Here is a 21,302-nt window from a genome sequence, read left to right on the forward strand (position 1 = left end):
GGGAGAGACAGAGACAAGGAGAAGAGGGAGGGAGGAGGGGGGAAGGATGGGAAGAGTGGGAATGAGATAGAAGGAATGGAGGGAGAGACAGACTGGGAGAAGAGGGGAATGAGGCAGGAGAGATGGAGGGAGAGAGACAAGGAGAAGAGGGGGAAGGAGGCAGGAGGGATGGAGGGAGGGGTGAAGAATGGGGAGGGGGTGGAGTAAGGCAGGAGAAGGGGGTAACACAAGGGGAGAGGGAGAAGGGACAAAATGGAAGAAAGAAAGGGGGGGGGGGAAAGAGAAGGGAGAAAGGGAAATCAAGGGGGGGGCAGGTGGAGAGAAAGGAAAAGAGAAAGGGAATGCTGGAGGGAGAAAGAAAGGAGAGAGAGGAGGATAAAAAAGAAGCATGCGACAGTGAAATGAGGGCAGGGGAAGCGTAAGGCAAGACAGGAGGGATGGGCAGAGGGGATAGAAGAGAGAAAAGGGGGGAGGGAAATGTGAGAGGCAGAAGTTCCACTGGGAAAAAGAATTCAGGTTTGAGCCTTCAGTCCCCCCTGGAGTCCCATCTTGCTGCCGGGTCTTAGCAATGCAGCACAGCCCCCTCCCCGCCCCCAGCAAGCAGCGGAGGTGTTGTGCATGAGTCCCAAACCCCGGTGGAGGCCTAGAATGCCATCAGTGTCAGAGCCCAGGATGGCCAGGTCCAGGGGTGCTAAGGATGACACACCCCCACCCCCACGCCTGCTATGAGTTGCAAGGGTCTCAGCGGCAGGCTGGGGGATTATGGAATTGCTGTCTGTGCCTCAACAAAGTGCATTAGCCTTGGCCCGTTCGTGCCGTACCTCACAGCGACTATGTTTGATTTTCTCTCCTGAATGTTTGTTTAAAACAACAGCTACATCATGGCAGTACAGGAAGCCTGAGAGGAGCTGCAGGGGCCGGAGGCTGTGCATTCTGTACCCAGTGTCTAGGTGATGGAAATATTCAGAGGAAAAGTACTTACAGGGAAATGTACTTACTCTGCACGAGTAATAGCTTCCTATCTGGTCTTGCAGCTAAAACACTAGACTGGGATGCAGGAAATCTGGATTCAGTTCCTGGCTCTGCCACAGTCTCCCTGGGCAGGTCACTTAATCGCCAAAGAGTTGATATCTTCTTAACTTCGCCATTTAAAACAAAAAACAAACCCAGTTTTGCAATCCACCAACCCAGAAAATTATAAAAATGACTCTCTGAACACCACCATGCTGTGGGAGTCCCATACAGTCTCTCTAGGCTGTATTTTCCTCCATTTAGCAACCCTAAATTACCTTTATACCCTGCAAACTCAGCCTGAAACCTGGAGACTCTGCAGTGTTTGACCTCGCTGCCGTGAGGAACAGACAATTCTGCAGCCAGACTTTAGGTGACAAGTTTTCTTGGTGGTGCATGAAGCAAAAAATAATGTTTTCCAGCCCTGCTAAAGTGTTCATCTGTCATCTCGCAGCACTTTACAAAGGAGGTCAGCATCACTCTCCCCATTTTACGGATGGGGAAACTGAGGCACAGAGCAGGAAATGGAAATGACGTGCTCATGATCACACAGGAAGTTTGTGACAGCCCAAGAGTCCTGTATCCTAGTGCAGTGCACGGTTCACTGCCTCTCTCCCTCTGCTCTGCAGGGCCAACAGGATTAGCAGCCAGTTCACGCTAAGAAACTAACCGTCTCTGGCGCACACACACAAACAGGGAGCCAATGTGGTCTACACTTTCATAGATAGATACACACCCTATATTGACCTTCCCCTTGTTTGACACCCTCGATGACTTAAAACCAGCCAAATCAGCCGGGGGCTGGGACTTCATTCACCATCACGTCAATTTTGGCAGATGAGACCCTGACCCATAAAACCCAGGTCTCGTAATGGAAGCCACTCGCAGATCCTTAGGCATTGCCTGATGGTGCTCTACGACACAGAGTTAATCAGAGCACCTGGGAAACAGCTAAGACTTGGGAAAAGGGTGACACTGGGGGAAGATTTGTCTTCCGACATCTGGTGTTTTCCATGAATCCTTTGCCCATCTTTGCATGTGCACTGAGTGGATCCAGTTCAGAAGAAAAGTGCATTTTATGGAGGATTGCTGCCATTTTGGGGTTGAACGCAGAACGATGGGCATTAATCATCCACTTTATAACTCCCTGGGGAATCTGACTGTAGGCAGTACTCCTGATCTCACAGCCCCGAAATTGACAGCCCCACCTTCCGCTGCAGGTTCCCAACCTGGCCTGGGCTGGAAGGGAATAGAGATGAATAGCTTTCTTTGTGGTGCGATGTTCCTTAAAGGTTACAGACATTTTAAGAACTAGTAGGCCAATTTTCCCTTTCTCTAGATGGCTAGGAATAGGCAGGGTGAGGAGTCAAACTGGGCAGATCACTAGATATGCATGCATATCTGTTTCCGGAACGCTATAGTCTTCTCATTTGTTTGTTACAGAATTATGTCTGGGTTGACACAGCTTCGTATCCACAATACTAAACAATCAAAGCATTCATAGGAATTGCCTCACACCCACCATTGAAATACAGTTGCTTTCATGGTGGGATGTAGCAATTCCCAAGCACAGCCTCCCACTGGGAATTAGAACAAGGAAGGAAGAAAAATACTGTCTGCTTGAAACTGCCATGGTGGGGGTGGGTAGTTAGAGATCAGGGGATCACGCTGGAATATTCAGAGCCAGAGCCTGATTTTGAACCCTCTGAAGATTGGCTAGGCCTGTCTCATTTTAAGGAGGCAGGCGCCAGAATGGACTCAAGTGGTCAGGATCTTCGTTTTTACGTCTCATCTGAAAGACTCCAAATTCTCGTTCGGGTTTGGTTTGTGGAAAGAGTCTGAGCTTCCGAGAGGTCTGGACAGAGCAGTGGGGAAAGCGGCTTGAGGATTTCAGCTCCTCTCCTGGGATCGAGGCCCAGGCATGGAAGCTCAGGGGTCCATCAGCCAAGAGAAAGGAAGCCAAGTTGTGGCAGCATGTGAGAAGCCCTAGGGAGCTGCCTTTGCTAGACAGGGAAGGCTGAAAATGACTCGACACAGAGCAGGATCCCTGGTGTCTCAGGGCATGGCTAGTTCGCCCACCACCGTGGCACCTAGACACCAGCCTGCCTGGCCCTTGCATCACACAGAGACACAAAACCAGACTGGAAGCTGTGTGACAAAGTGGGAATAGTTTTGTGAGTCCTATGCGTGCCTCAGTTTCCCCTCTGGGTGGCATTGTTACCCAGTGGGTGGCTGGGGACTGTTTGCTCTCAGGGAAGGCTAGGAGACATAGGTGGGTGTCGCCTAGCTCCCTGGGCCTTAGTGTCCATATCAGTGGAGTACCTGAGAAGACAGTGGCAAATCCAAACGCTAGGACATTGGCACCTAGCAACCAAGGACCTAGAGGGAGATGGAGATCAAAGGACTGTCAGGTGTGAGGTGGGGGATAAGATCTGATTTCTGGAAGGAGCCAGAACTCTCCCTGGAGTCTGAGGAAGGTCAGATGGACAGAGAGGGGTTCACTGCAGCTTGGCTGGGCTCTGGGCCAACCAGAATGGATTATGCTTTAACCTTCAGTTCTCGGTGCTACCCTAAGGACTTCCTATGCTGGGTTCCAGGTGACTAGCAAGCCGGTGCGAATGCTGGGTGAGCTGCTTTAATCGCTGATGAGTGGACAAATCTGTCTCAGTTGGAGTGGCTGAACGGAGCTCGCGGTGTGAAGCAGGGGCGCTGAAGGCCCAGAGGTCCAGTCCAAGGAGGTGGTGAAGCCGCACGGCTTACCCTGGAGGAAGAGGGAAGCTCTTTGGGTGTCTGGCCCACTGAAGGGGTTCCTCCTAGAGACTGTTCCAAAGCTGGGGCTGTAGCACCGATCCTGTGGATCTGGGACAAGCTGCATTTCACACTAACACTGCCACCTGCATGGCAAGGAGAGACTCTGCCAGCTTGTCATACCCCCTCCCCCCCCCATATATTACACTTCCCCCTACGTCACACACAGATACAGTTACACACAGCACCAGGCATGAGCCCAAATGCATGCTCATGCATAGACCCCCATGCTACACCCTGCATCACCCCACTACGGTCATACCCCGTGCTATACCCTGCATCTCCCCACTACAGCCATCCCCCATGCTACACCCTGCATCACCCCACTACAGCCATCCCCGTGCTATACCCTGCATCTCCCCACTACAGTCATCCCCCGTGCTATACCCTGCATCTCCCCACTACAGCCATCCCCCGTGCTACACCCTGCATCACCCCACTACAGCCATCCCCCGTGCTACACCCTGCATCACCCCACTACAGCCATCCCCCGTGCTACACCCTGCATCACCCCACTACAGTCATCTCCCGTGCTACATCCTGCATCACCCCACTACAGCCATCCCCCGTGCTACATCCTGCATCTCCCCACTACAGTCATCCCCCATGCTACATCCTGCATCTCCCCACTACAGTCATCTCCCTTGCTACATCCTGCATCACCCCAGTATGGCCATCCCCCATGCTACACCCTGCATCTCCCCACTACAGTCATCCCCCGTGCTACATCCTGCATCTCCCCACTACAGTCATCTCCCTTGCTACATCCTGCATCACCCCAGTATGGCCATCCCCCATGCTACACCCTGCATCTCCCCACTACAGTCATTCCCCCATGCTACACCCTGCATGACCCCACTACACTCATCCCCCTTGCTACACCCTCCATCACCCGACTACGGTCATCTCCCGTGCTACACCCTGCATCACCCCACTATGGCCATTCCCCATGCTACACCTTGCATCACCCCACTACAATCATCCCCCATGCTACACCCTGCATTACCCCACTACAGCCATCCCCCGTGCTATACCCTGCATCTCCCCACTACAGTCATCCCCCGTGCTACATCCTGCATCTCCCCACTACAGTCATACCCCGTGCTACACCCTGCATCACCCCACTACAGTCATCCCCCATGCTACACCCTGCATTACCCCACTACAATCACCCAAATGCTACAACCTGCTTCTCCCCACTACAGTCATCCCCCATGCATCACCCCAGCTACACACATATACACTCACTATATGCTACAACCAGTGTTACCCACCCCCCACAGCTCTACACACACACACTGCAACTTGCATGACTCCCTCTCTCTCTCTCGCACACCAGTCTACTACCTGCACCACGTACACAAGGATAAACACACACCCGCGAGCAGCAGGTTGCCATCTCCATCACACACGCAGGGCTCACATGTGCCAGCAGCATCCTCTGTTTACAGGCTCATTATCAGGCCTGCCAACAAACACATTCCAGGGACAGACAGCCAAAGCAAACCAGACAGCAGGACACGCCACGCCGAGAAAACCATCCAAGGCTCAACGCTGCACTGCGAAGCATCTTTCGGACTGAACTCTGCGTCCACCTCATTAGCCATCTGGTGTGTGTGTTTGTGAGATGGAGGGGAAGGGAGGGGGAGGAGACCCTGAAGGTGATTTGATTTTATGGAGACTTTTTTGGGGTCAGTTGTCCCTTCTGGCAGCTGCAGATAGCTGTGTGTGTGTCACAAGACGACAGCCGGCCAAGGGCCCCCATGTGCTCAGCCCCTAGTGCCAGTGGTGGCTTGTGGACCTGGGTGTTTGCCTAGCAAAGAGATTCGCAAAGGATCACTGCAGACAGCCCTTGCTGAGGCAGTTTGCATGGAGCAAAACATCCTGCTGCTGCATGTGGCAGTCTGGAGAGGTTTGGAATCATCTGACCTTTCCAGAGACAGGCCAGGTGAGGAGGGGGCAGGTTAGACAGCAAGGTGAGAGGCATTAGAGAGAGATGTCTTAATCAGAGCCCTCCAGAATAAAGGAGAAGGAAAGGTAGAAAGAGTGAGTGTGAGGAAGGATGGTCCAGAGATTAGGGCACTAGCCTAGGACTTCTGGGTTCCTTTCTCTGCTCTGTTTGATCTGGGGCAAGTCACTCAGTCTCTCTGTGCCTCAGTTTCCCATCTATAAAATGGGGATCATAGCCCTGCTGTACCTCACAGGAGTGTTGTGAGATGCTCAGTGCATCACCATGCTGATGGGGATCATATAAGACTGACGTGCCTGGGTGGGGGAGTGGTGGGGAAGTGGGCGGTGTCACAGTACGTGGAACCACAGGAGGCATTTAGTAAAGAAAACCACAACAGCCACAAACAGGCTTCCACACAGCTTGAGTGCCAGTTTTGTCTCCCTTGTGTACCAGGGACCATTGTCTGGAATTCTACACAGCATGCAGAGACATCTAGTGGCTGAACAACATACTACAGGCAAGCCTCTTATGGCAGGTGAGAGCACAGAGAAGAGTATGCACAGATGTACATGAGAGGAAAAAGGAAAAACATGCACACATGTTCCTGAGGGGCGTAGGAGACACACTCTGTCTCTCAGCCCATCCCCTGACACTGCCAGCCTGGCTGGTCTTCTGGACACAGATTCACAGCTGACGGAGCCTCCTGCCTCCTCCTGCCCTGTTTCCTTCCAATTTTTTGTCACACTCACTTGTTGCAGCTGATCTTAAACTATAGCCTCCTCGGGACTGGGCCTGTCTGCACAGCACCCAGCAAAGGTGGGCTCTTGTCCAGACCGAGGTCTCTGGGCACTACCGCAATATATGGACCAGAGAGACAGAGAGTTCCGTTTGCTGACGACCGTCTGAAGCTGTGGGTAGAGTTGGGCTTGCGGTAATTCTTTGTTCCCCTCCCTCCAGCTGAAATCAGAATCTTTTAGCGGTAGATCCACCAGCACCAGCATCTCCCTGGGAAGCCGTACTCAGTGCCCGGTCAGCTGAGCGGGAAAGAGGGGACTGGCTGCATGTGGCATGGGGTCAGAGCTGCCACCCCTCCCTCCTAGCTGACGCTGACTCTGCACCTAAGCGCAGCCTTCTGCTCATGAGAGGGTGCAAGCCCGAGCCCATCCTCTGGGAGAAGAGACTCATTCTCCCCCATCACACCCGGAACTCCCTGCAGTGTGAGACAAGAGGATCCCATCTCTCAGGACAGTCAGGCCTGTTTCGAGCCGGCTGGGTGGAGAGAGGGCAAGGATCAGAGTCCGTTTCCCCCAGGGCTGACACTACAGCCATAGGCCATGGCACAGCTGAGCGGGGAGTGGGACCATCACCGGCTTTAGCTGCTAGTGGTACGAGCAGAGAGACTTCTAGTGCCGGAGATCGTCTCTCGACTTGGCCCCCATTGGTGGGTACCTGAGCCCCTCCTGCTCGTGTATGGGTTTGTGAGCAGCGCTATTGTACAGAGAGGGAAACAGGCCTGGAGAAATGGATTAACTGCGCCAGGCAGTCTTCAGCAGAGCAGGGAACTGAACCCGGATCTCCCAGGTCAGTGCCCTAACCACTAGTCCAGCCTCTCTCTCACCATCACCTGCATCAACACTGCAGACCGATGCAATGTTCATCCCCCTTGGGCAGGGGCCTCGGTGCCACTTGCTCCTCTCTTGGTCCCCTGAGCTCTAGACCTGGCTGCTTCCCGGGATCCACCTCAAGTGCCCATGTCAAAGCCCAGCCCCTTTGAATCCACCACTTGGGTTTCTCCCCTGCGACGATTCATGCGGAAGAATTCCACTCCGCCCCACCCCAGGAGTGTCCGAATGACTGACCCGATCTAACAGCCTGTTGGCTTTATCCTGTCCCTTCCAGCACTGCCTGGACCTCGGGAGATTCCCCTCCCCTCCTTATGTCTCGCCTTAGTCTGTTACAAAGGAGAAAACTGGCGGATCTAACCCCAGTCCCCCACCGCCCACACAGAGCGTAGCAACATTTATAAAGGCAAATCTGGCTAATCTAACCCTCCTTCCCTACACACACACACACACAGCCAACAGCATTTTGCAGCAGAGCTTTCATTATGCTGAGATGTCTGCTGGGCCCTCCGTGTCCTCGCATGGCTCTCTCCTGGGCATATCACATGTTAGCATAAAGGGCAGACAAGGCGGGGGGCACTGCTTGCTTGCTCCATAACAAGAGGGCTGGAACAGCACAAGATTAGGCAGAGTACAAGGGGGATGCCAGGGGACCAGGGGGTCCAGACCAAGATAACTAGCCTGCTTTGGTGCTGGGTGCATACAGAAGGCCTGGCATGAAGTTCATGTCAGTTACCTGGTAGGAGTTTTTTCAGAAGATCTTTAGCGAGTTAAGAGTTCCGGCCCAGCCTGCACCTTCCTAAGCTGGATCGGGTGTAAGCATGAGACAAATCCCCTCCTTGATTTCCGTGGGGCTATGCAGAGGATCTAGCCCCGGAGCACTGAGAGACTGAGTCTCCCAGGCCCTGCACCTTGTGTCAGTTACCCTGGTGTGAAATGTTACCATCAATGCAAGAGACCATTCTACACAGGTGGAAATGAGAACACAAAGTGGGGAACTTGGATCCTGGACTTCATAGGCAATGAAGAGGTCCTATTCCTGCTTCTGCCGCTGGCTCACTGGGTGACCGTGGGCGATTCACGCCCCTACCCCCGCTTCCGTGCCTCAGTTTCCTCACCTGTACCATGTGGATGACGACATGATCTTTTGTGAAGCGCTTTGCTATCTCTGGCTGAAGAAGGCTGGGTGATGACGATGTCTCTCTGGATGATGAAGCATGTATCGAGTTAAACTTTCAGTGTTTTATTATTTCCATTTGTCATGGAGTGTGGGGGACTCAGGGCCCTGCACCCCTCTTTCTGAGATTCACCGTGACCCTCAGCCAGCCAGTAAAACGGAAGGTTTATTGGACAACAGGAACACAGTCTACAGCAGAGCTCGTAGATACAACCAGGACCCCTCAATCAAGTCCTTTTGGGGAGTGCAGGGAGCTTAGACCCCAGCTTGGGGTTCCCTGCGTTGCACCTCCCAGCCCAAAACTGAAAAAAAACTCCCAAATCCCTCCAGCAGCTCTCCCCCCCACGCCCCCTGCTCCTCCTCTCCTTTGTTCCATCTCCTGGGCAGAAGGTGTCACCTCTCCCACCCCCTTCCTGGCCCAGGTTCAACTCAGGTAGCTCAATGTAACTCCCAGGCTACATTCCCAGGTCAAATCCGCCTCGCTCCCTGCTCCATCACACCATGACTACAGGGCCAGAGACCCCAGCTGAGAGCAGAGCCCTGGAGGGAGAGACACCTCCTGTGCTGAGCAACTCTGGCAAGACAGACAGACATGGATGGGAGAGAGGAAAACAGAGACACAGAGAAGTGACTTGCCCAAAGTCAAACAGCAGGGCCATAAAAGAGGTCCTGCGTGAGCACGCACTGGCCTTTTCTGCCGAGCTCTGCACAGATGGCATCAGTTGGAGTGCGCGACGCACCATCACACCCAAGACTGTTTCCTGGCCTCTTGGGGATATTTCTGTCCCTTCCACTTTACCTCCGTGCTCGGGAGTGGAAGCAGCTTCCAAGAGGAACAGTCACTAGGTTATAGGAAACCTCCTTCCAGCCCGGGCTGTTACTTTCCCGTCCTCCCTGATCTTTTCTCTCTTCTGGGCTGCAACCGCAGCAGGGCTAAATGGACACAGTTCTTCTATTTTAAAACCAGTCGGGGGCTGACAGAGGAGCCCTGAGCACAAGGCGGTTTCTCCACCTCCCAGCTCCGCGGGCTGAACCTGAAACCTGGGTTATAAATATCCACTTATTGTTTCCCTATTTAGCCCCTTTGCAGGCTCCGGGCTTGCTGCTGGCAGGTGGGGCGGACAGAGGGCAGGCGGCGTCTGCAGAGCAGGAAATGGAGAAAAGAAGAGGAGGAGGAGGAGGACGGAGGGGATGAAGGCCCAGTACAAATGCACGTGACACAGGAGATACGGGCCCAGTCCTGCTTCCACATTCAAGTGGAGACCAGCAGAGGGGACGTTGGCCCGGCTCGTGGCTGGGCTGGGATTGTGCGAAAGCACATTGGAGTTTCACAGAGAAGTATCGGAGACACTGGCTGATAACGAGCGTTTGCAGGTCTCAGCACAAGGGGGTGAGGGGAGGGGCAGGAGAATCGGTGGGGGGATTCGGTGCCTCCAAACAGAGTCCCGATCTATGGACAGACACAGCGCGACCTAGCGCTCTGAGCACAGCCATGGGAGGCCTGAATTCCACACCTCTAGCACAATGTGTCCCAGCTCTGTGCCTCAGTTTCCCCACCTGTAAAATGGGGGCGATCCCGCTTTGCCACCTGTGGGGTTGTGAGGCTGGGCTTGCTGGCGGCCACAGGGGGCCGAGCACCGAACAGCTCCAAGAAATGCTTGGATGAGCTGAAGGCAAAGATAACAGGGGACTGATTGGCAGCCTCTTCCTTTGCCCGGGCTCCTGGTAACAGACTTGAGCAGAGCAGGAAGAGGGGCAGCTCCCACAAGTCCGCCTTGTGCCCGGGCAGCCGCAGGAGACTGACGGCTGGGTGAGATCCAGGAGGGTACAGGAGACTCAACAGAAGCTCCTCCATCATTTGCCTTTGCCCAGAATCTGCAGGAGAGCAGTGCCCTCTGCTGCCCAGCGTGTGGATTCACAGACGGGTGGAAATTCGAATTCACACTGAGTAAGGGTGATATTCCCTGTAACCACACCGTCTTGTACTGCCAGCCCTTGAGTTCCCCCAAGCTAGACTTGGGTGCGGGGGTCAAGTCTCCAATGCCCCGCGCTGGTGCTCGGGGGTACCGGGCTGTTGGCGTCACCGTCTTTCCCATCAGCCTGAGTTCCTGACCACTGCGCCGCCTTTCAAACCCCCAAGGCGCAGTTTGGGGAAGGAACCGTTGCCCCTACCATGGCAATCAGATCTGAGTCCCAGCCCAGCTCCTCAGCTGCAAGGCCGGCCACCTCCCTAAAATGGTCCCAAGGATCTGAAGAGAGCCCTCTGCCCCCGCAGTGTCCGCTCGGCCAGAGATTTCACTGCAGCAGCCATCAGAGAGAGACCAGAGATACTGGGCCAAGGGACATCCCAGGCATCAGGCCTTTCAAACCATCCTAGTGCTGTCAGGTAAAGCGAAACTTAGCCAATGTCACCAAGCGGCTGAAGAAAGAGCCTTCAGCCCTGGCATCCTATTGTAGAAAGGGCTAAGAGGAGAAGAGACATCAGGCCTCCATCCAGAGCTTGAAGGTGACATCCTGGCTCCACTTAAGCCAATGGCAAACTCCCATGGACTTCCATGGGGTCTAGATTTCACTTTTAGTCTGGTTTTTCTGAAGTGGGCATGGACCGCAGGGCAGCGCTGAGACCTTGAAACTTGCTGCATGCAACAGGAAGACGACCTCACTGAACGGAGCTAGTTACAGCCTTAACAAGGGAGCAAAGCCCAGAGCGAAAGGTAAGTCAGCACAGAGCGCAAAGAGGATGACCCTGAATGGATTCCAGGTCCTCTGAAGCGGAGAGACTCATAGAGAGGGAAGTGGTAATTCAGGCTGTGGGGCATGGCCCCCCTGGGGGGTGGCATGGAGGAATGTTTGCAGGAGGGGGGGAGTGGTGAGACCAGGTGGCTTATGCCAGTGCAGCGGGACCTGGCCCAGGTGGAGAGGAAGGGCCATCTCCACCCCAACTCATCTCAGCGGGCCACCCAGCCTGTGAGTCAGCGTCAACATCTGCCACGCCGATTTCCACTCCCAGCAGCCTCCTTGCCCAGCGCTGGCTCTGCCCCCCAGAGACCCTGGCACCTTCCCCGACCCTGAACACCCAAGGGGGAAGGGGCAGAGGGGCACATGTTGACCCTGCCCTAGTGAGGCAGCCTGGCTGAAAGGTAGGCAGTGCCACTGGTAAGTAGCCGTGCATTTGAAACTTGCAGGCGTAGGGAATTTAATTCAAGCTGTGCGAAAGTCTCCACTAGCTTTAGGGGTAGGTTATCAAGCCTACTTTTGCATGTGTCTATTTTTGTCTGGCTTGAGGGAGGGGTGCAACCCCAAATTGTAACTCAAAGGGGGGGAGGGAAGGGTGGCTCAGCTCAAACAGTTTGCAAACCACTGAATTAGTTACCTTACCTGTGTGGTTATGCCCCAGTGGTGATCAGAAAAAAACTGCAAAGCAGATTTTAGAATTATTCTGAGCATATCTGGGGTTTACAATATGCCAGGAGCTGGGAATGGGCGACAGGGGATGGGTCACTTGCCGATTCCCTGTTCTGTTCATTCCCTCTGGGGCACCCGGCATGGGCCACTGTTGGCAGACAGGACACTGGGCTAGATGTTGGACTGACCCAGTCTGGCTGCGCTTATGTACAATATAGGAGCTGTACGGGGCACGTAGTTTAGAACCTGGAGTTTGGTTTCATTCACACCAGAGGAAATATTTTGCTGTGAACGGAAATAAAACGATTGTTCGGTTATTTGGATGTTTAACGTTGGAGTTGATTTTCGCACCTTGCTGCTATTCTCAGGATCAATGGGCAGAGGCTTGTCCACACTTCAGAAGGCTCCGTACGGCACGTTTGGACCAGGGCTGCTGTCGCAGAGTAGTGCCTTGCAGTGAAATAAGTGTGATGGCTTTAGAGTAATACTTGGAGGAACATCGTGCCTTCGGGTTTTAGTTTGTATGAATTCTGATCATTCCAAGCTCCATTTCAGAGATTCATCACCTCTCATTTACCCAGCAGGTAACTGGCTTTATGTTACTTCCTGTGGCTTTTATTTGTCTCTGAATGTCTTTGTTTAGTGAAACTTCTAACTGTGGAAGACTTCTTGAATCATCACCTTTAGCCTAAGCCATGTACTCCAAATGCATGGGGGAGGAAGGTCTGAAATGGTTTGTTAGCGTTACATATCCCTGGTGGGTTGGGTTTGGTTTTGCTGGCTCTGGGTGAGAAGTCCCTAGGGCAGAGCCAGAAATAGAACCCAGGAGTCCTGAGTCTGAGCCGCCTGCTCCGACCACGCTCCCTTCCAGAGCTGGCCGTAGAACCCAGGCGTCCTGAACTCCCAGTCTCCTACTTTAACCCAGCGGACCCCAAACTTTTTACCTCATGACACCCTCCCCTTACCCAGAGCCAGGGCAGGGAGCGAAACCTCCGCTCTGGGAGTGGGGGACATGGACAGGGGTAAGGGGCCAAGGCTGGGGCCACCGCTCGGGGTGGGGCTAGGAGTGGAGCCTTGGCTGGAGGCCGAGGCCGGCAGCTGGGACCGGGCACAGGGCTGGGCTGGCAGTTGGGGCCAGGAGCAGAGCTGGGTGGTGCTCCCTCCCCACCCCTGTGGGGGATGGTTTGCCCCCCCCAACATTCCTCTGTGTCCCCCCAGGGGGTGAACCTCACAGTTTGGGGATCTCTGTTTTAGCCATTAGACCCCGCTCCTGCCAGAGTTGGGAATAGAACCCAGGAGTCCTGGCTCCCAGTTCCCCGCTCTGATCACACAATCCCATTCCTCCCTTTCGCGTCTGTTATTCAGCTACACTGGTGCCCTCAGATGCCGTTATTCGTTTTCTCCTTGAGACACAATCCCACCCCAGGCTCACGCTCAGCTCCCTTTAGCGACCCCCTGGCGTGGAGGTCTTGGCTGCCCTTGGCCTTCCATGGGGAGCGAAAGCCGGGCAGGTGGGAGCAGAGGGAATCCTGCTCCAACTAGGGAACGGGGAGTGCAGCACAACTCAAAACTCCCCTGCTGGGCTTTTCCTGCCATGCTCAACGGTCCACCCCCGTCCTTACTTTTAATTAACCGTCAGCCTGGGGGCTTCTTTGCTTCTGCAGGTCCCACTACGAGGCCTCCTGTGGACCAACCAGCTCTCAGCCTGCAGAACAAGCAGAAATGCAAGCGGAAGCCTCCTCTCTGTCTCCCAGCAGCCCCTGCGCGGTGACTCGGGGGCTGCCCGGCTGGACTGTTTCTGGCAGGCGGGGCTGGGCTGGAAACAGGTAGAGTCAGTGGCCAAGAAACAGGGAAGTCAGAGGGGTTCTCAGGGAGGTGGCACTGTCTGCCTCTAAAGGCGGATAAGCCTGCTCGCTACCATGGTCCCTTCCTCCCCCCAGGGGCGCTGGTGCCCCTCTGCCATCACTCTTGTCAGCACACACCCTAAGACCCTGCCTGGTCACCTGCATCCCTGCTCGATGCTGTTACAGCCACAGACCTTCCTGTCTGAAGACGGAAGCGGCCTTCCCGGGCCCCCTTGCGCTCACGAGCTGGCAACTGGAGCGTAATTAGGAGCATTCCAGGGGCACGAGCCAGCTGGGTACCGCTGCCCCTTGGCCAAGCGGGAGCAGGTCGCAGGATCCTGTATGTTACCTTCCCACGGGAGCAGACGTCAGCGAGGCGGAGGCGAGATATTTGCTTAGGGGTTCCTGTTTCCTCCTGCAGCCGTGATCACTGAGCTCATGCCACTTTGCCCTGGCACCAGGCAGCCGTTCGATGGGCCCCGTCCCTCCTGGAATCTAAGGCCTGGACTACACTGACAAAGTGTCACTGGCCCAGCTGAAGGGATTTTACATGGACGCAGTTATGCCGGTAAAAGCCATGGCACCGATGCAGTTGCACTGGTATAAAGCACTTACTTAATATCTGTATAAATGCCTGATTTGCTTTGCCAAACTGGAATAAGCGATACCGGTCTGAGCACCTTTGATACCAGTGTATGTATATACCTACCGGGGTCAATGCTGTCTGGGGAGACAGGGGAGCAAAACATTTAGATGCAGACAATACACCGTTCTCTCTTCCTGCCTCGGCCCCTCGGCTGTACACCGGGAAACCCACTGTCACAGAGCCACGGGGTCTGTGCTTCTCCCCAGCTTTTAAAGAAGCCCTGGGAGGAACCCCTCTTCCGCCAGGGTAGGCCAGGTGGTCTCATCACCTCCGAGACTGAGCCTTGGCTGGAGGCCAAGGCCGGCAGCTGGGACCGGGCACAGGGCTGGGCTGGGGCTGGGGTCAGGAGCAGAGCTGGTTAGCACAGTCCATTCTAGCCAACCGGCTGTGGAATCCATTCCTGCTGTCTCCCTGCCCCGTTGTCAGTCCCAGGTGAGCGCCCTGCATCTCTCCACAGGGCAGCCCGTAGTCTAGCCACCTGACACTTTTCCCCTTTGTTCTCGAGCTGGGGACCGTGCCCTTCATCGCTCAGTGGAGAAGCAGAACCATCGCCCTGCGCTTGGCAGCTCGCTGTGAATGTTCCAGCCATTGGGGTTCCCACTGTCTGCTTGGGTTCGCCCCCTTGATCCGAGTCGGTTTCAGCACGTTCCAGCCTGGGTCTTAGTGGCCCATTCTTCCCGGCCCAGCCAGCGCCGTGACACAAACGCCCTGGGCTCCGGCTCTCAACGCTAGTACAGAAGGAACTGGAGGCAAATGGAGAATTCATAAAAATATTGCAGAAAATTCTCACTTCGTCACCCCCCTCAGAGCAAAACTGCTCAGCTCCCAACAGTCTCCAAAGGTAGTCTGGGTCTTCGCGCCTTTTGGGCACTCGATACACTGCACAAAGACACCTTGAAACGCATTTAGCTGCCCCTTCCGAGGACACTTTAACCCACGCAAGCCCCCACCCCTGGTATGGAAAGCTTCATCTTATGTGCAATGACTCCTGACGCATATGACATTAGCGCCTGTTGCCATAACAACATTGATTTATTAGCTGGGGAAACTTTGAAGTTAAGGCCAACATTTTCGAATGGCTTCAGTTGGCAAAAGCCCTGTTTTTGATCCCTCCTGTCAGCCTCCAGCCTCCACTTATCAAAGCATCTCACCGTTCCCAAAGTCACTTAGCGTCTGGTTTACAACGAGCAGAGACATCTCAGTGCCAAGGCCGTCCTGTGCTGCTGGGTCCCTAGGGACTGAGGGGGAGGGATGCAGTGACTTGCCCACCCCAGAGGAGACTGGATTCTAGCAGACAAAGAGGGGATGTGACAGTGGCTAGGGCATTGGATAGACTGGGAGAAAAGAGACTTGAGTTCTGTTCTTGGGTCTGCTGCTGACTGGCTAGTCTCTGCCCCCTGCCCCATGCCTGTTTCCTCTCCACCCTTTATTGGGCTTGTCTATTTAGACCAGTGGTTTTTAACCTGGAGTGCATGCACCCCCTGGGGGTCATAGAATCATAGAATATCAGGGTCAGAAGGTCATCTAGTCCAACCCTCTGCTCAAAGTAGGACCAATCCCCAGACAGATTTTTGTCCCAGATCCCTAAATGACCCCCTCAAGGATTGAACTCACAACCTTGGGTTTAGCAGGCCAATGCGCAAACCACTGAGCTATCCCTGCCCCCCCAACTAAGGAGGAGAACACAAAGACAGCATTAGATGTCCCTTCTGGGAGTGTGCGCCATGCCAGATTTTTTTAGAAGGCAAATAATCGAAAACACAAATTAAGCACAGGCATGTAAGTACAACTACTCTGATTCATCAAACCTATGTATTTATTAACATTATACATCTTTTAACGATTACTGTAACATACAAACAAAAATATATCTAGGTTTAAGGGGGCGAGAACATATTTTTTAGGTTTAAGGGGTGCGAGAACATATTTTGAGAACCAAAGGGGGTGCAGGATGCAGTAAAGGTTAGAACCACTGATTAAGACTAAGCTTTTTGAGGCAGGGACTGTCTCTGTACAGCGCCTAGCGCCTTGAGCTCAGCTGGGGGTTCTAGCTGCTCTTATAACCCAGAGCCCCAGAAAGTAGCCGCCTCTGCGGTGGGACATGATTTGGGCCATGCTGGCCTGCGGAGAGTTAAAAATGTCTAGTAAATGTCACCCCCACACACGCAATTCAATTAATTGTGACACTCAGCACTTCACAGAGCAGGGCACCTGCTGCCTTAGGGGGCACCCCGGAGGGAAGGGAGGTGATCTGCTCACCCAGCCCGGCACTGGCAGACCTGGCAGCCCCTGGGAGCACAGGGCCTCCACCCGCCGCCCAGCCAGGACGGGATCCTGGCGTCACAATTGAAAGTGACACAGGCTCAGCCCAGCCTCGGCCACACAGGGCTGCTGCAGCGGAGCGAGCCCCGCAGAGGGCAGCACAACCACGAGTCTATTTCTCCCCCCTTCCTCGCCCAGCCCAGCCTGGGGTTTGTTTTGCTGGGGCCCAGCAGCGTGGAACAAAGACACAAACCGAGCGTCGTGCGGCTCCGCCAGACGGGGGCCCATCGTCTGGCCTACAGCCATCAGGCTTTGGCTGGGTTTGTCAACAGGACAACACGTACAACACCGAGTTCGGGCCAGGGTACAGGGCGAGCCAGAGACAGGCACAGAGACTGCCTTGCGCAATCCACTGGCAGGCAGCAGAATCCTGCAGGCCAGCTGCCACCCCAGGTGCGGGGGCAAACCGGGCCACGGCCGCACCCCAGGGAAGGAAACTTGCCACGCTGCCAAGGCAAAAGTGCCCAACTACGGCCGATCGGTGTGTGTTTAAGCAACGGCCATTAGTGGTAAAGGATCCAAGCAGGCCTGGGAAGTGCTCAAGAGAACGTCAAGCTTTGTAACAAGGGGGGCAGGGTTTAATGGCAAAAGCCGGTGACTGGGTTCCCAGCCTCCTGGGTGCTATTTCTAACTCTGCCTTTGACTCCTTCTGCAAACCCCTGAACTGCCCTGTGCCTCCGATTGCCTCCTGGGACCAGGTGATGCTTCCCGGGGCAGTGGGAGGTCTAGGTCACTGCTTGAGATCACAGCAGAAAAGGTGCCAGAAACAGGCCAAAGCTCACTGTAAAATCACTGACACGTCGGGCACGTGGTTTCGATTGGACAAACAAATCACTCCTCTCTCCCCTGCAGTCTCTGCTGATGAAGACGGCCGGGGCGCAACCCAGGGCATGGGCTGCCCCTTACCCCACCAGCAGTGGTTGGTTAGAGTCCGGCGCTGAAGTCAACGCCTGGTGAAGATGATCTCACTCCCCCGACTGTAGATGGGCCTGCGCTGGTACTAGCACCGTACCCAGCCATGAACAGCCGAGCCAGGGAAGGAGCATTGGAGGCCAGTTCCCCCATCCTGCCCTTCTCACATACAGCCTGCATTGCAGCATTCCCGAGGACGCTCACTACGTTCTGTCACTGCACAGGGCCCCTTCTTTCACTGCTTAATCAATGCAACGCCCGCTAGCTCCTGGCTGGCCGGAAAGCAGATTGCCTCCCCACTACTAAACGCTCTGATGCTTTCCCCGGCCAAGGGACGTGCAGCCATTCAACACCAAGCAAGGAAGGAAAATCTTCCGGCTGTGTCTACACATGTAACGCTACAGTGGCACAGCCCCAGCGTAGACACGCACTGGAGCGATGGGAGGAGCTCTCCTCACGGTAGTTAACCCGCCTCCCTGAGAAGTGGTAGTTAGGTAGGGAGGTTACATTGGCAGAGCTACAGCTCTGAGGATGTGTGTGTGCCCGTGTGTGTGTGTGCACGTGTGTGTGTATGTTTCACATTCCAGAAAGACGGCGCTAGGCCGATGGAAGTTTTCAGTATAGACCAGCCCTTTAATTTAAGGCAGGCGCCTATACTACGGAGTCTGTGCCGGCAGAGCCCCCTAGTGTAGACGCAGCCTGCACCGACAGAAGGAGTTTTAGCCCCACCTGCCCAAATGCTGGTAGCTATGTGGACGGAAGCCCTTGTCTGTTGACACAGCTGCGTCTACGCCAGGGGTTTGGTCAGTGAAGTTACGTCGATCCGGGTATGGGGGTTTTCCCGTAACCTGACTGACCGAGCTAATATGCTGATAATCTCAGCTTGGATACCACATGCGTGCATGGTCCTCTTCACATTGAGGGAGAGGCAGACCGGGTATTAAACCCATAGACTGGCCATATACCAGGCTGGTGGTTAGAGAAGTCTGCATGTAACTGCAGCTGGGTGTGTCCTGACCTGTATGAATGCTGGTGAGAGTGCAAGCGTGGAGGGCTTTGCAGACTGTCACAGCAGCACGGTGTGAGAGGGAGCCCGGACTGGTGCGGCAGAGGGCTCAGTGGTACCCAGGGCCAGCTCTACCATTTTTGCCACCCCAAGCAAAATAAAATTTAAAAAAAGCCGCCCGGACTGTGCCGCCCCTCAGCATGTGCCACCCCAGGTACGTGCTTCCTCCGCTGGTGCCTGGAGCCGGCCCTGGTGGTACCCCAGGGGGAACCCGTCACACGAATATGCTGATATAAGTTTTAAGCATAGACTAACCCTTACTTGACTGGGAGACTGAAGCAGAGCAGGGTTAAGGCCAAGAATTTCAAGGAGGCCCCTTGTTTTTGAATCACCCACAGGCCTGGTCACCAGAGGGCTGAGCACTCACAGTTCCCATTTGCTTCTGCTGGACCTGGGCGTGCTGAGCACTTCTGAGAATCAGGTCCGAGAGGCCTAAAATTGGGTTGCCATAAATCAGTGCTGGGAATTAGAACAGCTGCAAGCCAGTCCTTCACTCTGTCCTTCACAGTTGACCTGCAAGGTCTTCTCTAGCTTTAACATTTTCCTTCCCGCTGATATACAGGGAAGAACTAGGCAGTAAACATCACCTGGTTTGATTTGCAGTTGAATGAACCTGCCATGAGTTTTCTGCTCAGACTCATATGCAAATAGGCTCACGGACCTTTGATTCCCCCCTGGGCCCAAGCCTGCCCTTCCGTACTCTGCACGTGTGACCCTGATCACTCGTGGACGGAAGAGAATTCCCTTTCTCCCCTCAAGACCGCTGGCGCGGTTCGTGACAGGGTAGCCAAGGAGCTCGGGCACTGTGCTGGGAGTCAGGAGACTGTGGGTAAGTCCTGTAGCCTCATTTTACAGATGAGGAACCTCTGAATAGGGATGCATATCGCTGCTTAAGTGATACAGAGCCCAGGCCTAGAGGCAGAGTAACTATTCTTCATACAATTGCTCGTCTCAGCTGTGTAAAGTCCTGTTTTCCTTCCTCCCTGCCCTCTCCTAGCCCAGCTCAGCAGGGGGGCAGGGGTAATACCATTCTCCTCTATAAGCACTAGGTGTTACGGCACTGTGGACCAGGGCAGGACGGGGGCTGGATTGTTTACAGCTGGTGGTTTGATATTTATACTCCCTCTGCGCTGTCCACCCCATTTTGTTAAGCTCCAGCATTACAGAGCCTTGAAAACATTGGTTTGGACGGCCTGATAACAGGCAGATAAGATTTCATAACAACGATTGCAGAGGCTCGTCAGCGCTTTGATCCTTGCCAGCAGGAGCGATGGACGGACGCTGTTGAGTTAGTCTATCCTCCTCCTTTGCTTTCGGCTCCGTGCGATGGCCGTTTTATCAGCGCTTTGCAAAATAAAGAGGCACTCGCTTCTGGGGGGGAAAAGTTTATCATCATCAGCAGCTGCCTCCGCCACTGGCTGAGAAAGGCCGAGAGCCCAAAAGGCAGAGTTTACATGCCTTTAAAAATCCCACTCTAAGGCGTGATGCCCCCAGCATCCATTGGTGCCCTAATCCAAGTGGATTTCAAACGACTGTAGGGCCCCCATCTTTATGTTTTCATTTTAGATTTTCCAGGGGTGGTGAGTTAAGACACCGAAGGCACAGTAGGCCAGCTACCCCTAAGAACTAAACATGGCAACAAGGAAAAAGGGCTAAGTCTAGAAAACGGTGCTTATTTCTGTTACCGCAGCACCGAGCAGCCCGCCATGGACTAAGATTCCGTTGCGCTAGGTGCTGTACAAAGAGACAGTCCCTGCCCCCAACGAGCTTACTAGAGATGTGGCTTGGGTAGGAGAGTGCAGCAAGGAAAATTCAAGCCATTAAATGCTTTTGGTAACACTGCTACTGCTCAGCTGTGCCTTCGGGGTCTGGGGCCCTTGTTGCTTAAGCAGCATTCATCAACGGCTGCCCAGGACTCAGATCGCAGCCTATACAAACCGGGGGGGAAAATAGCATCCCCTTTGAAACAACTTTAACAGCAGGATACAGGCTCTATTGACCATTGGTCTGATGCCGCATGGCCATTCCTGTAGCTCATGCTAGGGGAATCCCCATGAAGGCCTCAATTCACATCTTGCGAGGAACAGCGAAACCCCCTCGGCTTCTTGTTTACAAGCAGTGAAACCTGAAACTAAAAATGTCTCCTTGCCCATTGTTCCGCTTGCTGGATGCATTACGGATCAAGCTTCTTGGGAGGGACTGTGCAAGAGAAGGGGGCAGGCCGGCTGTTGGAATAAAGGGGCTGCAAGGGGGATACCTCCCTCCCGGGTGACAGGAATGGGTTCCACCCATAAAGGGAAATTGACTGATCACATATCAGACACCCCTGGACTTTAATCAGTTACGATCTTCACTTAGACAGCATCCCTTCCACGCCAGCTGAAGTTGGTAGGGACGGACAATGGGTACTTGCAACTGAGATTCATTTGAGGCTCAAATCAGCTCCTACTAGTCAGATGTCCACAAAAACCCGTTAACCAGAGTAATAAATGGAATCCCAGGTGTGCCAAAGACTGAATGGGCCCCAGCCACCCCTTC

General features: G+C 54.2%; 1 protein-coding gene across 1 annotated transcript in view; it reads right to left on the minus strand.

Moving 5' to 3' along the window:
- The window catches only part of HCN2 (hyperpolarization activated cyclic nucleotide gated potassium and sodium channel 2), a 21,312-nt gene extending 10,888 nt beyond the window's left edge, over positions 1–10,424 (minus strand). Inside the window, exon 1 of the mRNA XM_034755573.1 lies at positions 10,127–10,424. Within this exon, the coding sequence (XP_034611464.1) occupies positions 10,127–10,424 (298 nt within the window). The remainder of the gene's footprint in view (positions 1–10,126) is intronic.
- Between the last annotated feature and the right edge of the window lie 10,878 nt (positions 10,425–21,302).

Source organism: Trachemys scripta, chromosome 22, assembly GCF_013100865.1.
Source record: "Trachemys scripta elegans isolate TJP31775 chromosome 22, CAS_Tse_1.0, whole genome shotgun sequence".
NCBI lineage: Eukaryota > Metazoa > Chordata > Testudines > Emydidae > Trachemys > Trachemys scripta.